Raw genomic sequence first — 16,348 nt, forward strand, 5'->3', positions numbered from 1 at the left:
GTCCATCTAATCAGAACTCGGTTTAAACTGGCAACTAGTTAAACGAGCTAGTGTACTAGGTGCAGTCGTCTCGGGGGAACCATCCAACTCGGGTTTGTCTTCTAAACGTCATTCACGGAAACTATTGGATTACCTGTGGAAGTATAAAGTTACGAGTGTACTGGAAACAATGGGATTGAGTGTTTGAGAAACACGTCTACAATGAGACGAGTACACTCAAATAAACGTATGACGCAATCAAATTACTGTTCGCTGGGTAAAGAGACAGTTGATGATGGAATAAATATTGATATGAAATAGGTACTTATCTAACATCCTTAATTTTCGGAAATTGAAATCTTATAATGTAAGCGGAGCCACGAGAAAACATTTGATATGTATATAACATTCTACAAAATTTGAAGAGGGACTCAAAGCGGACCTTGATATGTTGCTTCAGAGTTATGTTTGAAATACAAACTCAGTTCGATGTCATTTGATAGCGTAAGTAATAAAATTATATAACTTCAGGAAAGGTACTCGCTACACAAAGCGGGAGAAATATCATTTAGTCAAAGGAAATTAGAAGCAAAAATACTCACCCTCCCCCATCTGAGATTGATAACCGGCCGAATTTTTGGAGTTTAGATTTGTGTCTTATTGCATGGAAACAAGGAAATCTGTGATAAATGTATGCAAGTATACTTCAACATCAAAATACTAATTGAAATTGAGGATGACATTCCAATAATCATTTTTAACATATTACTATTGAAACAAGTATTTTCATTATTGAATCTCTACGCGATAAATTCCGCTGTGCCCCCTTTCTCCCTGCTCCCACCCCTCCCGCGAAAGTAAACAGTGGAAAATTGAAGCTGGCCGCCCATGGAGAACCTTAAATAGGATTGTACGTTTCTAATGCACTTCTCTTATCTACTTAATTAAAGGAATGTTATAGTTGAATGCACCGGGGACCTGAACTTGAATCTAGGAAAGTTTTACTACACAAGAAATTGTTACAAGATATTTGACTTTGTTCATATAACCGTGAGATTTTTCTGACATAATGCAGTTTGGTGCTGGAACATCGTACATTGAACTTTTTGTTCGACTTTTTCCCGAACCAGTGGAGTCTCGAATCAATCGATCATGCTTGACATAAATTAACTGCGAATCTTTCAATTTTTCAAGCAAACTGAGTTTTTCTTCATAAATGACACATTGGCTGAAAATTAATGCATATCAGAATTTTGTGTAAGAGTTTTCTGAGATTTAAGGGTGTACCTCATGGCTTTGAAGCAAAAGCCATGGAAAAGCTAAATAAATACCTTAGTTGAACTAAGGCAGTGACAATGAAATAATATTCGAAAGGAAGGAACATTTGCAAGCTGGTCGGAATGGCGAAAGTCCGCTCAGCAAGAATTACGTCCATGTTAATTGCAAGGTTTAATTACGTACTCTCACCGCTTACTGCTCCGAGCGAGGATCCGGTTTCATTACAATAGATTCTATTGTGATTTTAATGAAGACTTGGCATTATTTGCTTAACAAATACAGTTTATTGGAGAATACTGTCGAGTAAACACGCTATTACGCATTATTTAGTTTTTGAATAGCTTTGATATTGTGGGTACTAACTGTACTGCAGATTGTTCAGCGCAATGAGGGTCGGCGAAATGATGGGCTTACTTTGAGAAACTGATTACTCAGGTCTCGGACACACAAAATCGTAAATAATAAGAACTGAGGGATGAGTTCTTGCGAGAAGATCCATAATAAAGTTTTATCTTATCGATCACTTCGTGTCAGATTCTGGGATTCGTTACTTTACGGCATAGTTTGTCCTTCGCCTGTCGGTTACGTGACCACTAGTCATCTGGCGGACCTATTGCCCAAACGCTGTCTTTATTAACATCAATTTCATTCAAAAGGGACAGAAGTAAATGGCAATTAAACTTGCGTAAATGAGGTCTGTGTTTGAGATGAACAAACCATACGAAGTACATATGAAAAACTTAATTCAGGACCCAAGTTTGCAAATGAAGGTCGTATATTGAGCTTGCCCGGTACCGTTTGCGTGAATAAAACAAACTGGCGATGATTGAACGAGGCTGAGACCGCAGGACGAATGTGTTCATTCACTAACACACACGAACAATTTGGCCAAGTTACAAATTACTTAAGCACATGGTACAATTACAACCTTATCTACGTAATGAACTAGTTTTTTCCTAACGTGTAATTTTCTAAAGTTTGCATTTCATATTCTACATTTTTCTGTTCTTTACGAGTTATTCATTTGGATTTCCATATCTGAATATTTATTCTACAAAAGTTTATAGAAACATTGCTTTTTGCTTTCAGAGAAATAAGGTCGTGGTATAAAATGTGACGTAGTATGCGTTTGTGTACATATTTGAAATGATCACGAGGCACCAATATGGTATATATAAGGCAGTAGGTACGTAGGCTACGGCTTACGTAGGCTTAGAATTTTTTTTGAGACGAAAGCTTACAAATCTACGATTTAACATGTGGCTGACCCACATGTTTTAATCAATGTCCAATGATTTGTGTTCCACGTGAGATATTGCTCCAAAGAATATCCTACATACTGTAAATTAATGTTTTGAGAAGCTGGTGTTTTAAGCTCTAATAGGAATAAATCATCAAGTCAATCGTACTTGAACTGGTATCATATGTGTCTCCCATCTTGTTTCCTATGCTTGATCTGGTTTTCCAATTTCCTTTCATCAATATTCTACTTATATACGAATCATTACATTCTGAATCATAAGTAAGTGGCCTCCGCCTCACTCGGTCTCACTTTCAGCTTTTATGACTCATAAACAAGGAGCCATGTACTCCACAGATTATTCTAAGTACGTCATAAATTACAACTTCTTTATAATGAAACACTTAAAACGAATGTCTCTGTTACTTGTCATTTTATTATCTGGACGCACATTATTTTCCTCCACAAACCAAGCTTCATATTCCCATAATGAGATTGTATTTGAATCTTATGATGTAATCATTACGTACATACGTCAGACATTCATAACTAAACAAAGTTGGAGCTAATATAGGATTAGATTATCTGTGCCAGAGTTTTTTCATTTCGGGTAAAACAATAATTTGTCCAAATTAGCTTTTTATTTTTTCCGCTTAGCTGGCACGCAATTTAGTTTCGCGGCAAGAAATGGAGCGAATAAAAATAAAGCATGTAACCCGTAAAGCATACAGTGTTCCATGGAGAGCAGTCTGTAGTCGAGTGGAGTAACGAGGAGCACGGGGACTTACAACCTTATTACTTCCACGCAGTCGCGCAGCACAGCGCGGGAGGCTCGTTGCCCGCCTCGTTTAATTCTTTATTACACACTGAAATTGGAATTCTGGCATGCGTCACGCCGCCAAGAGATGTGGATGGCATATTAACCGTTTTTATAGGTACATCTCGTGGTGTATTGAATCTTTAAGTGGAGTCTAGAAGTTTGCTTTAATATTCGCCGCTTGAATAATGCGCCTGTCACTTTATATCTTTCGTTTGTTGGGTAGATACTTTATTGATTTATATAAAACCGTTTCTTCCATGGTTAAAAATGAAACTATTGCGGTTGTACGATGTATACGTCTTCCTTACCTTACCTTAGAAGTTCAAATATTTATGTGTATTTTTGGTTAATTCTTGTATGTACAGATATTTTCAGCCTAGTGAGACGTTCTTGAAAGGTTTGGTGCAACATATTCTGGACGTAATTGTGACACCACGGCAACTCACTATAAGGTTCATGTAAGAACTATGATCCCGCGCTAAACTTTCACGAACGTCAACAGGAAACTTGAAATGATAGTTGAAAACTTATCCGTACCACTTTTGGTTATTGTGTAAGGATTAGCTGTACTTTGTTAAATACTTAGATCGCGAGGAGCTTATAAATGGCTTGGTCGTTTCGCATTTGTGTCAAGTCTTGGTAGGCGTCGACCACAGCGGCTCGGCTTTCGGCGCGAGGCCGCGTAGCGCGTGGTTGGCGCCCCAAACCACCCATCTGTTCCTTGTTTATGGCTCGCAACTTTACTGTTACTCTGGTCGAACGTTGCTTTAATCGTTTTATTACTTTTTTGTTATTTATTTCCATGCCAAAATAACAAATTCAACTGAAAAGCCGATCTATTAGGAGTAAATGTTGTTTTTGTAATGTTTTCCTTTATTTGTAGACGCAACATAAAATTTACTAACGGTCGCTACTAACGTGAAATGTGAGGACTTTAGTTCTGAAACATAGTCAAAGGAACCAACGAAATGGGTGAACGTGCATGGCGTGTATTTCAACTGTTGTAATTCTCAGACGAATGTGTGTTTTGGTGCTGGCTCTAGTTTAGCTTTCATCAATCGTGTGTGCTCGCTCGTGGATCTATATTCGGCTGATTAAAGTCTCAAGTGAAATGAGGAGTAGCTATCTATATAATTACGAGCCTCCCGGCTAGACGGACCAGGGTGAGACGGCTTAAATGAAACAGCTGGGATTAATGCGGTTTAGAGGGCAACGTATTTTTATTAGAAATAGGGAGTATTGATTACCATCACTTTAATTTAATTACTGACGTTAATAATAAGTTCCCAAATTAGTGCGTTGGCGTCATACCATTTAGTTAGAGCTTGATCATTATTAAAGGTCACAGAAAGTAACTTACAGAGCTAGAAAGTTGTCACATCAATTATTTTTTTATCGAAGTTTATCTTCTATTATTAGGTTCGCATTTTTATCACTTAAAAAGTTCCAACGCCTCGTTATCTATTTTCGTTCCCTTTCTTGTTGTAATTTGACGTAATAATGACATCTTATTAGTATCTGTGGTCAAAATAAAAGCAGCTCCCGGGAGTTTCGTTCATAAATCACTGGTGTTCCTTAACTAGGACAAGAGTGTCACGGTTTCCACTTTTATATTTTTGTTACTGGTAACTTTGGTCCTTGCAGACGCGATATAATTTATTGGTTTTGATACATGGCTGGTTTTAGAAAAAGTGGACTTATGAGAGAATATTTTTGGCAAAGACAAGAAACCAGGTCTCAGAAAAGGGAATTATTTTCTTAAAGTATTTTATGACAGCCATCTGTGTTGTTCAATAAATCTTGAACATAAACACTTATCTAACTGTCAGCTGATGCGAACAGGCGCTATCAAAACAGAACAATCATTCTAAATACGTACTATGCCTGCCACTCGGTCATTGCGAAAATATGTACGTACACTTACTTACTCAATCTACTGAAAACATGAACACAACACCCGAAGTGAATTATATAAAATCAATCGCTTTACCAGCAACTGTACTATAAACTTAAATTTTTTATAAGATTTCTATACGCGATGAAGTAAAGCTCCTTTCTTTATAACACACAGTTTTCAGTGCGCTATTCGCATGCACCCACACTTATTTCCGTGCCGGCAGTGGGAGGTAATTGCGTTCAGATTGCGCTTAAACTGTGATTGACATGCGAGTGAAGGCTCAATGATGTGAAGGTACGAGGAAACTCAAAATGGAGTTTTCAATTTTACAAAATGTTAGATTGATAATTTTCTTGGTTTATAAAACAATAGCTACAATTCTAGAAAATCATCACATCCATAATCTTAAAAAAAAAAACAATTGGGTAAAGGGTCTCCCATTTCCAAAAATTGTAGTTACCCAAATCCATTCAAGGCTTCTAAAAATAATATCTATAGACTATAAATTGTGCAAATAATGGGAATTATGTTTCGGAAACCTGTTAGTCGATCATCCATAACATGACCTTGCTGAAACACTGTCACCCCGTCAAACTCGATTGTAGAAACACTTCTACGGAATCTAGGGGGACACATCGATCCTTCATTGACAAAACAGGCTCTGAATGCTACTTAATTACTTTTATTAAGTAAGGATTGTCTCGCTAATCAATAAGAAATATTTCCATACCAAGTTGTAGTATAATATTATCCTATTTGCTACTGTATTGTTATGTCGTTTACCGTCTATTTACGAACCTCGATCAATAATAACAAATCGCCATGCGTTGTTGTTGGTCACTGTTGTTGTGTCATACGAAATATATCTATGCAGTCGCTTCGATTTACGCCTGTCGTGTAAGACGATACCTTCAGGGGCTGTAACTGGGTTGATGAATAACCATATATGTATGTGTCTAGGAATATGTATGTGTCTAGGAATGGATAGTTTGAACCGGAGAAGACTGTACTGATTATATGGATCATGATATCCCATCGTCATTGTCACGTGTCATTTAGAAGATCATGACAGCACGGTTAGTGTACTTAGTCCAATTTTGCTGATACTTACCAGACAGTCAACCAACACGGCCAACTTCAATTTTACTAACTAAAAGTTTAGAGTTATCAGAATTTGAACAGTCAGAAACGTATTCAATCATTCACAGTCAAACACATGCCAGTATCGAGAGATTTAACTCGTCGATTTAGCGATGTGTCGGACTGCTGGTTTCATAAATCAATTTATTATTGTTCAGAAGGGTGTAAATCGGTAACGTAATTAGCGAGAAAATACACGAGGGCTTATTGTTTACATGATAAGATTTACCAGGAACTCATACACAGAGAGGGTTACATATGTCTTGTAGGGTATATTACAGAAGATACGTATATGTAGTATGGTAAAATTATATATTCTGACGTAATAGGAGTAAACTTCATTAGGGTTCTGTGTCGGGAGCACAGCATCGGAGCCAGGGGACGCTGAAGTCACTCATGTGCTGTTGTCCCTCATTAGATATGCAATCATACTGTTGTATGTGCGGCCTACTAATCCTAGATTCATGTCGATGAATTTATCATAGAGGTTCATTTTGTTTCTTACGATATCATCACGCCTTCATATCCTGAAGATTGTTCAAAGATATACAGGGTGTGTCGTTCACAATCACATTAAATCCTATCGCATATATACTTTATGATATTCTATGGTGAATTGTAAAAAAAATAACCTAATCCATTCAGTGGTTTAGCCACAGGAGTCATTTTTCGTTTTTATAATTTACAACATCATGTGTAAAGCAGAGATAAAGTTAGGAGTATCGAATGTTTTGATCAGTTGACAGCTGTCAGTTTTCAAGGGAGAATTACAGTTGACTTTTATATGGTGTTCTAATTTTCGCACATTTTTATTCTATTTACTTTGTTTGAAAAATTCATTTTTTTATTTTTACGTATTTTTCTTTGTGTTAATGGACATATATTAACCAGTATATTAACGCATTTCATTTAATGTGATTATGAACGACACACCCGATATATTAAGTACATTCTTATTGCGCCAGTGATAGTCACTATGCAACTTCAGCTACTTTTCAGGATGCTGAAAATTTCATACGTTTAAAAATCTCGCCAATTTACCTCAAGTTTTACCTAATACGGTAATTAAACTTGCGGCCCGGCCATTTAATACTCAATACTCAATAACTTTATTGCATTCCATAATGTGTACAGGCTGGTGGGTAAAATTAAAAGAAACTATTATGGACCCTGTCGGGCACAGCAAAGTTAGTTTTTAGAGGAGAGGACGAAGAGCACTTTTTAAATATAATAATATTGAATTAAATGTAGAAAATCTTATATTTAGATATTTGAGTAGGTATTATTTCTGTGTAGATTTATTTACATTTTACTTATTTATTATTTATTAAATTTACATTCGTTTATTTATATATTATTAATTTATATTATAAATATTCTATATTATGTATTAATCGTTATTAATTATTTTATTTATTTATAAATTAGCTGTAGTTTTTTTATTTTTTATTTATGACTAAATAGTAAGGATCTAATTAAAGGTATTGCACGGTAAATAAGGTAAATAAATTAATATATTAAGTACTGCTTGTTTATTCCAGTTATCCTAGTTTCCCTAGTTGGTATTTATCTTTGAAATATTCGTCAATTGTGTAGTAGCTTCTATCTAAGAGAAATCGTTTTAGTTTATTTAGGCAATCTAAATGTTCTTTGATACACCTAATACCAATTATATCAACTGTATACCTACCTTAAGCCAGTACCAAGGTTAACCGCCGAGCTATAGTACCTATTACTTGTCAATATAAGTTAGCAAATGTACTGGAGTTGGCAGGCGTTTGAGAGGATTGATTGATTGAATTGGCGGCATCTGGTCACGCGGTCACATCTACATAATGTAATATATGTTTTGAAAACCGATCGTTAATAACATCAGGTTTTAACGTTAACCTGTAATTGATCCTAGGCTATTATATTATTATGTTGTTGTTATTAATGTTTGTAAGTGGAGCTTTCGCGGCAATTACGTAAAAATATTTAATTTACGTAGATAATTGAAATATCTAACCGGATTTACTTTTGTAAAGCATTACTTGTAGAAAGTACTTACTTAAAATAAAACAATGAAAAAAATATGGTAAAAGAAGTTCTTGGGTGCCGTTTCCATGGCTAGCTCCTTCATTAATTATACAGCTTGGTAGATTTTTCTGAAAACAGTTGCCGCCTGACCTCAACAATCCTCGGGGAAATCATGGTTTCCTGGTGAGATGTTATCATTGTGCAAACAGAGGATGGGCACATCTACCTGATAATATACGACCCCTAAGCCACCAGCGACTCGTGAAAACTGTACCACGTTATGTAATAAAATGTACTTTTTTACAGTTTCGACGTCGTTTGGGATGACCGAGATTCAGCTTTCGGTGAACTCGTAGATTACAAGTTGCTCTACTTTCTGCAAGATGACACCATTGCCATTAAGGTGAGAACTTTTATTTAAATGTCAATATCTGAATATTTCTTAAAATAGAACGTGTCTAGAGTGTCTATGTCATGTAAAATCCAAAAAAGCATATGGCAATAAACGTGTTTTGTTATAATCATTTTACTAAAATAGAACTTAAACCAACTGAAACTATTTCTGAGCGCCCTATCCCAGGAATTGTAAGCTTCGTTTTCCATTTAGAGCCAAATATAGCTCAGGTTTTGTTTCCATTTGCCATACATATTCCACAATACGTAGGTAGATAAGGGGGATGCTTTAATACGTATGTTTTTGTTTACGAATAGAGAACTTCTCTTGTTTTAACAAAAATACGGTAAACAATTTTTGTGTGGCTTCAATTTTGACTGACCTGGCCTTTAAATTTATTTTTTGTAAAAAATCTAGATATTTACCTATGTAGGTAGGTACTGGATAATATTTACTCTACTTTTATAGTTGTGTATCGTTTCATAGCCACGTGCAGACAGAACATAACATTTTAAAGTGTTAATAATTGTTTTGGTCGGTCTCATCCAGAAAACATTTCTTGCTAAAGATGTAATAAACTCAATCGAAAATATAGCTCGTAAAACAAAAGCGTACTGTAAAAGCATTCAATAAGAGAGGGTAAATTTAGGGTTTAATTTAAAAACAAGCGAGGGCCTTGGAAAATCAGAGCAATGAATATTTATGTGGGTCCTGGGAGTAGGACGCACTCCAATTACGGACGCTCAATAAAAATTCTTCGGCCTCCGCATAGGCGACGTGTGGGCACTTATCCCGATACTAAATAATTATACTTCGGCCGTTCAGAGAATGCGTTCCTGACACCTATCAGTTAGTCACGACTAGTGATGGGCACAACATAACACTGAGTTCGTTACCGTTCCTTCAAAATGAACCGCCGCATTATTTTAAGATTATTTTCGTTTTAAATTGGCGGAATCATTTGTTTTATATTTTAGTTATTTAAGTGGAAACCAAAAAAAGGTAATATTCATATAATAAAATTGTTTTATTTATTCTTTGTTACAAGTACATTGAATTGAATGTGCGAACAGAATATTAATCAGACTCCGATTTGCTTGAGGAGGTGGTGTCTTCATCATCATCTTCGCCTACATGTATAATTATATTATTATCAATAACAGAATCAATCCTGATATCTCGGTCTAACAAAAGCCGGGTAATCAAATAAAAACAGATCGAAAACACTTGAAAAACGTGGTCTATGCGCACGAAACGACAACGGACGACTGTTTTAGCGTCACAAAATGGCGGCCCATAACGCCATTTGGGGTTACCATTTTTAATCTAAGTATAAAAATGCGGTTTGGTCATAGTTTTATTTTTATATTTCATAAACGTTATAATTAAGTCTTATAGTCCATTATTTTCCAATTCTTAAAAAGAAAATCAAAACGTATTATTTTATATTATAACTGTATAAGAACAGATTACGATACTTGCCTGTTATTTTTAGCACAGCACTACAAAATATAAACCGCTGACATAACCTTGTAATAGCGCAGTATAGATTTAGAAAAATATTGTTTACCAAGTTATTTGACACTCAGTTTGGCACAAAATTATAACATTCATTGATTATTGATATAATAATGTTGTTTTAATGCTCCTCAATTGTTAAAACGGTAAACAACCAACAAAAATATTTTTATCGTAACTGCAACGCCATTGCAAAGTTACGTCGTCAGTTCAATCGCGACGTGTCAGGAACGCATTCTCTGAATGGCCGAACTATAATGCTTCATTTATAGTTACATCGCACTCTAAACACTAGCCACAGTAAATATTAGGATTACATTTCCACATGCTCCGACAAGATAATGTTGTTTCCTTCCTTTGAATATTATCTGTATTCACTCAGGAAATCCACGACGGGAAGGGCGGAAAAGATCCTTTTCCAATGCTTCTCAAGAAAACTAAGCTGCCTAAGAAGTGGAAGGAAAAGCCCGGTAAGATGTTTGCTCTAAAAACTGTAGCACGTTTAAAATGGTCGACTGCGAACTTGAGCTTTATTACTTAATAATGTAGCGGCATGTATCCGTAAGTGGCAAGTGATCACGGACGGGTCGTAACTTGGGACCGCAGCCCAAAGTCGTGCGACGACAAAACCCCCTAATGGTCTTTCAATGGTGCTTGTTATCGTGAATGCCGATAAAAAGTGGATGTAGTAATGATATGTGCCCGGGTGCTCACATAGCTATATTGAATTCCGTCACGGTAATGCCTCAATCAGAATGCTCGCTCGGGGCCTGAGTAACGACTTCTTTTATTATGATTGTGCTACGGCGTGAATAAATGAGATACTGATAAAAGAGTTTGCAGTTATAATACCATTATGTACGTAAGTATCTTTTTCTATAAAAACTATGGATTTAGATTGGTTCATTTGTATCAGTAAGGGTTTCAGATACTCAAGAGTGTAACTACTTGTAAGGTAGGTATGTGTAATGTTACCAGTGTTTTCCATTAATCGCTACTCAATAGAAGTAACAAATTGAGAATATGGCAAGCTTTTATGAGTAAAACGTTTTCCATTTTACAACAAGATTCGTTTCCGCGTTTTTAACATCACAAATAGCATTCCGATGTTCCATTGTGTCGGAGTTGCGCGGCCGGGCGCGCTCACTTAATCCCTACAGGCATTTAGCTTAAAGTGTATTCCTTCTGCAGTTTGCCAAACAAAATTATATTCTTCATTTAAAAACTACTTAGCACTTCGTTAGTCTACGAATCCTGAAGCTACCCAATATTCCTGTAGCAAAAGGTTTATAAAGATAACTTTTCAATTGCGGTATATTAAACATTCAAATACCACTTCAAAAAGCAAGATAGCGGATATAATTAACAACGTCGGTACAGTTGATTGCGAAATTTGATTGAATTATTAGTAATTTGGGAGCGAACAAACAGAGATACCTCGCTTTATATTAATAGTTTTAAGGAGATTAAGCTATGAAAGTTTGAGAAGTTCCCGGCCGTTCCAACTTTGACTTCTTTGGTGGAAAGATTATGAATTATTGCAGCCTAAGTAGAGGCCGTCTGCGAGGCCTTTGTAATTTGTTGTTTATGAATTTTCATGAATTAAATTAATGAACACCGTAACCGATACACTTAAACAGCGTGTGATGAATGGAGGCTGGATATTTGGGTTAATAACTTTACAACTTTTGTTTATACAGAATATATTTAGACAATGTAATTCTGGAACTTTCAATTTAGTAGGAATATAAATGTGTCGAACAATAAGGATTACATTTATGAAAGTGTCAAAGCTGAAAAAAAAAAAACATAAAAAGTATTAATTCGATAGCGCGATGAATACTTAGTAGGACACTTCAGAGATTTATCGGACAGCCGGATTTAAATCTCATAATATTTAATTTCAGTGAATCAAAATCCCATAACAGTAAAATCCGTGCTCGTCGTGGCAATCTAATCCTATGATTTTCAATCCAACGTTTTGATAAAACAGAGTGACAATGACAAAGCTTTTACATAAAATATGCTAAAATCAGATGATAGTCATTTTGTATCTATGGGTTTATTGTATCCAATTACTAAGGCGAATTTGATTAAAATTCCGTTGAAATTGCATAACTACAATAAATATCTGAAATAAAAAACTTATAAAAAAAATGATGTTTTATTTGCATCACAATTGCAGCTAGATTATCTGCAATAAAATCGCTCAGTTCAAATAAACGGTGTTAATACAGAGTGTTATATTGCCCTCCCTGTTTCCACACTAGGGACTTAATTGAATGTCACTTGGTGATGAATGCTTTCAACTCAATATATCGTATTGGCACGATACGTCGTTTTTCATCTGTGCAATAGTGTCCCGGGTGGCAGGTGGCGCTACCTAGACTAGCTTCAGATTTATTAACATTATAGCTTTCCTCGGAATTTGCCTACAATTGGTGAGTAGTGATATATTTTACTGCTCACATGGCCGCCGAATTTAGTGGATCCACATTAATTATACCGCACTTGAATGGTTATGTATGTTTTTGTCAATAGTTCTGGCCTCTGGGGACAGAGACGAGACTAAACAGAATATTCAGAATGCAAAAAGTTATACAGAGATAACGAAAGATTTGACATACCTATTTGTAGGTATAGCACATACAAAATTTCTTGGAGTCACTCCAAATATAGTATGTATCTAGGGTTGGAGCAAATTAACTTTTAAAATGTTCTTATCAATTATTGATAATGTTTCATTATCGCCACAAAGGGCGAGACAACATTGCATCGAAGTAACGTTCAAAATTAATTAATCCGAAAAATCCTTGAAAATATTCCCAGTATCTCTTCTTATCTTGCAAGTAATTTGTAAGTTATTAGTCCGTTACTTTGTTAATACAAATTTATTGGCTACGTGTGCCTTCAGGCCGCTAAATAACTGCGGGGTAGGCTAAGGATAATAAAAGGCTGCAAACCGAGAACACAGGTAGACAAACGACTTGAATGTTCCACGCCACGTCAGCATATTAGAAAGAGAGGTTTACTTGCTAGTCTTGCAACCTATTTTCCACTGAATTTTTAGGAATAACATCTGCTTTGTGACCAACAGGAATAGCATTTGTGTTGGGTCATGTATGCAGTAAGAGTTTGAAAGTTGAGTTACTGACAATCGGGGGTCATGTCACATTCATCTCATTAAATTGATCCTCATTATACATGAAAGTTTTATTTAGGATATCCTTAAAATTCAACATGATTCATAATTTTAATTCGGGAACCTACTTATACTTAGCAAAGGTAAAAATGATAGGTATAAGTATTATCCAATATCGAATTTCGATGTAGGTAAAGCTATTGTAGGTACCTACGACTTTATGACGTCGAAGGTCACTGGCACAGCGGATCCTGCTCAGTTCCGTATTCTTGTGTAAAAAGTTAACCTTTGCGATTAGGACAGCTGTTGATAGAGCTTCGTAAACGGAGGTCTCGAATGACACGTGTTTTGCTGAGTGTAATTAGAAAATGTTTTGTTTCTCTCTCCTATTCTCATTATTAACATGAGCTACAAATTCATACGTTACCTAATATAATTTTTAAATCTTACCTTTTGGACTGAACATTTGTGCATGTAATATGATCTGTATTTTAGCAAGTATCGTTAAGTAGTTAAGTGCTTACAAGCATGAGCTTCGGTAAGACGCCGACGCGCGATTGCGGTTGTAACCAACGATTGCCTTCAAAAAACAGGCACATGCTGCTAAAGCCTCAGATTATACATCTTATGCAAAACTTCCCAACATAACATTATATTCAAATGTCAATTAATCTGTTACCTAGTGGCATTCCCATCGACGGTGCTGGAGACGACCGAGGAGGAGGTGACCACAGAGTACTACGCGCCCCAGGATCTCATCGTCGGCACCACGGTGTTCATTCTCGGACGACGGTTCCTGCTGTGCAACTGCGATGATTTCACCAGGAAATACTACAGGTTAGATGCTATTATGAAAAAGATAAAATGGTGAGAATTTCATTCGTTAGTTAGCTATAGTTAATGCTGTTACCTAAGAAGTGGCACAATACATATCCTATCGGGAAACACTTCAGTAGACTAAAAAGTTATCGATAATAAAATAACCTAAAAATATTTCAATATTTTCGAAAGTTATCAAAAGTATTCTGTTTACCTGTAAAGCGTATTGTTCTTTGTTGTATTTCGCCGTGTTTGCTGGAACAATCCCGCTAACTAGTCCCAGGAAAATATTATTAGTTTTGATGGAATGCTTTTCATGAATTCGGGGAAATAATTGTACTGCCAATTTTTTGTTTTAGTTTTGTGTTTACTTGGAAAATAATCAAACAATAATTTGTATTTGACTGTAATACATACCTATCGTAATAAGTTTATTTACTGCGCCACTTCAGAGCAAAGGCTTATTCATAACATAAAAAGTTATCTCATCAAAGCAAATAGAAAAACTCCTACGTGTTCCAGGAACTCACTCGTATACATAGCTCTAATGAATAGGTGCTAATTAGTATACTGGGGAAAAGAAAATGTCAATACCTATGCAAATAGGGAAAATATGCATGGAAACGTGCAGAGATTGTGGTAAGTATTTAGTAAAGCATTCTGCTTACATATTTGTTATAATGTCTGGGCAGCTGGCCACAAAGCAATTTATCCACGTCCAGACATGGTCCACTGTTCTTGACTGCGCGGAAAATACTGCCCACAGACAGATAGCAGCCTCTCTCAACACAAATAGTGGAAATATATTTTTAGTTAGCATTTGATTTAATTCTGTAGTTTTTGCTAAAAGGGCATTATATCTATAGTACCTATGCTGCATAATATGGCAATAATACAGAATCACAAGAAAAAACGTCAGCCTGTTTCCGTAGCGGAGTATGCACATAATTAACTGAAGGAAGGTTGTAAGATTTCACGACAAAATAAAGAGTGACTCGAGCGCCCCTCGCCTTAATATTTGCAGTCTACGTAGGTACTATACACACTCAATTCAAAGGGTTAACAGACTACTTCGTTGGCTTCCAGTTTTTTCTGCGAACAGTGTTCTCCTCATTTTCCTGTTTATATCTACCAAAAGGAAAATTAAAAGTAAAGTTGCTTCTCGTTTTCCTGGCTATATATTTGTTATTTTCTCTTCGATGTTAATTACGTCAAAAACTCGGTCGTCTCTGGATTAATATAAATGCAAGACGGCCTCGAGTACAGCTGGACTCGTTTACCAGGATTAATAGTATTTTGAAAGGACTTCTCGCGTAATTTGCTATAAAGAGTTTTCCAAGCGGATTGCTCAAGGGGACCCCACTTAAGATGTAATTAACGGTTTTTGTCGATCTTTAGATAAAGAAGGATTAAGTAATAGGAATTTGGATCGCATCCGAATCATACTTGTGTAAAGTGACCAAAAATAGATCGTGAAAAAATGCTGTCTTAGTTTAGTTAGTATCGAAATATGACAACATACACTCGTATTGTATTGCTCTAACAAAGAAAGCTAATTGATCCGATCAAACCGTATATTTATTTAAATATTAGTATTGTTTTCGGGCACTCATGTGCGAAGTAACTCCTAACACTCAACCATTCATTACTTACCTGAAATAAACAAAACCTATCAAACGACGCGTATCAATACTCACTTAGAACATTATTGTCGGCTATGACAATTTCATTAGGCGTTAGACACTGGCCATAATAACGTCATTAGCGTAAATGATGCAAGGTAAGAACACCAATTAGGAGACGCCTATTATACTCGCCGAGCTAGGAACGTGAAATCCGCTTATAATGTTGCCCTCTTTAGAAAGTTCAATTTGATGATCATTAGATACAAAAGAAGCACGTTTTGGGACTTGTTGTTACTCTTTCACATTCTATTAAAAACGAATGTTTACAGAAACATTCTATTTTCGTTTTGATATACCTGTAGAATATTTCAATATATTTTTGATGGAATCATTTAATTCTACTTGAAAGACAGGAAGCGTGCATTTGTCTGATAAATACTAAAATGTCAACAGAGCAATAAACATAAATTACCGCCG

General features: G+C 35.8%; 1 protein-coding gene across 1 annotated transcript in view; it reads left to right on the forward strand.

Annotated features, from left to right (window-relative positions):
* Positions 1 to 16,348, forward strand: part of LOC124644702 (EF-hand domain-containing protein 1-like) — a 59,103-nt gene that overhangs the window by 32,261 nt on the left and 10,494 nt on the right. The window contains exons 5-7 of the mRNA XM_047184217.1: positions 8,680 to 8,776; positions 10,668 to 10,755; positions 14,111 to 14,264. Of these exons, the coding sequence (XP_047040173.1) occupies positions 8,680 to 8,776; positions 10,668 to 10,755; positions 14,111 to 14,264 (339 nt within the window). The remainder of the gene's footprint in view (positions 1 to 8,679; positions 8,777 to 10,667; positions 10,756 to 14,110; positions 14,265 to 16,348) is intronic.

This window comes from Helicoverpa zea, chromosome 2 (assembly GCF_022581195.2).
Source record: "Helicoverpa zea isolate HzStark_Cry1AcR chromosome 2, ilHelZeax1.1, whole genome shotgun sequence".
NCBI classification, from domain to species: Eukaryota; Metazoa; Arthropoda; class Insecta; order Lepidoptera; family Noctuidae; genus Helicoverpa; species Helicoverpa zea.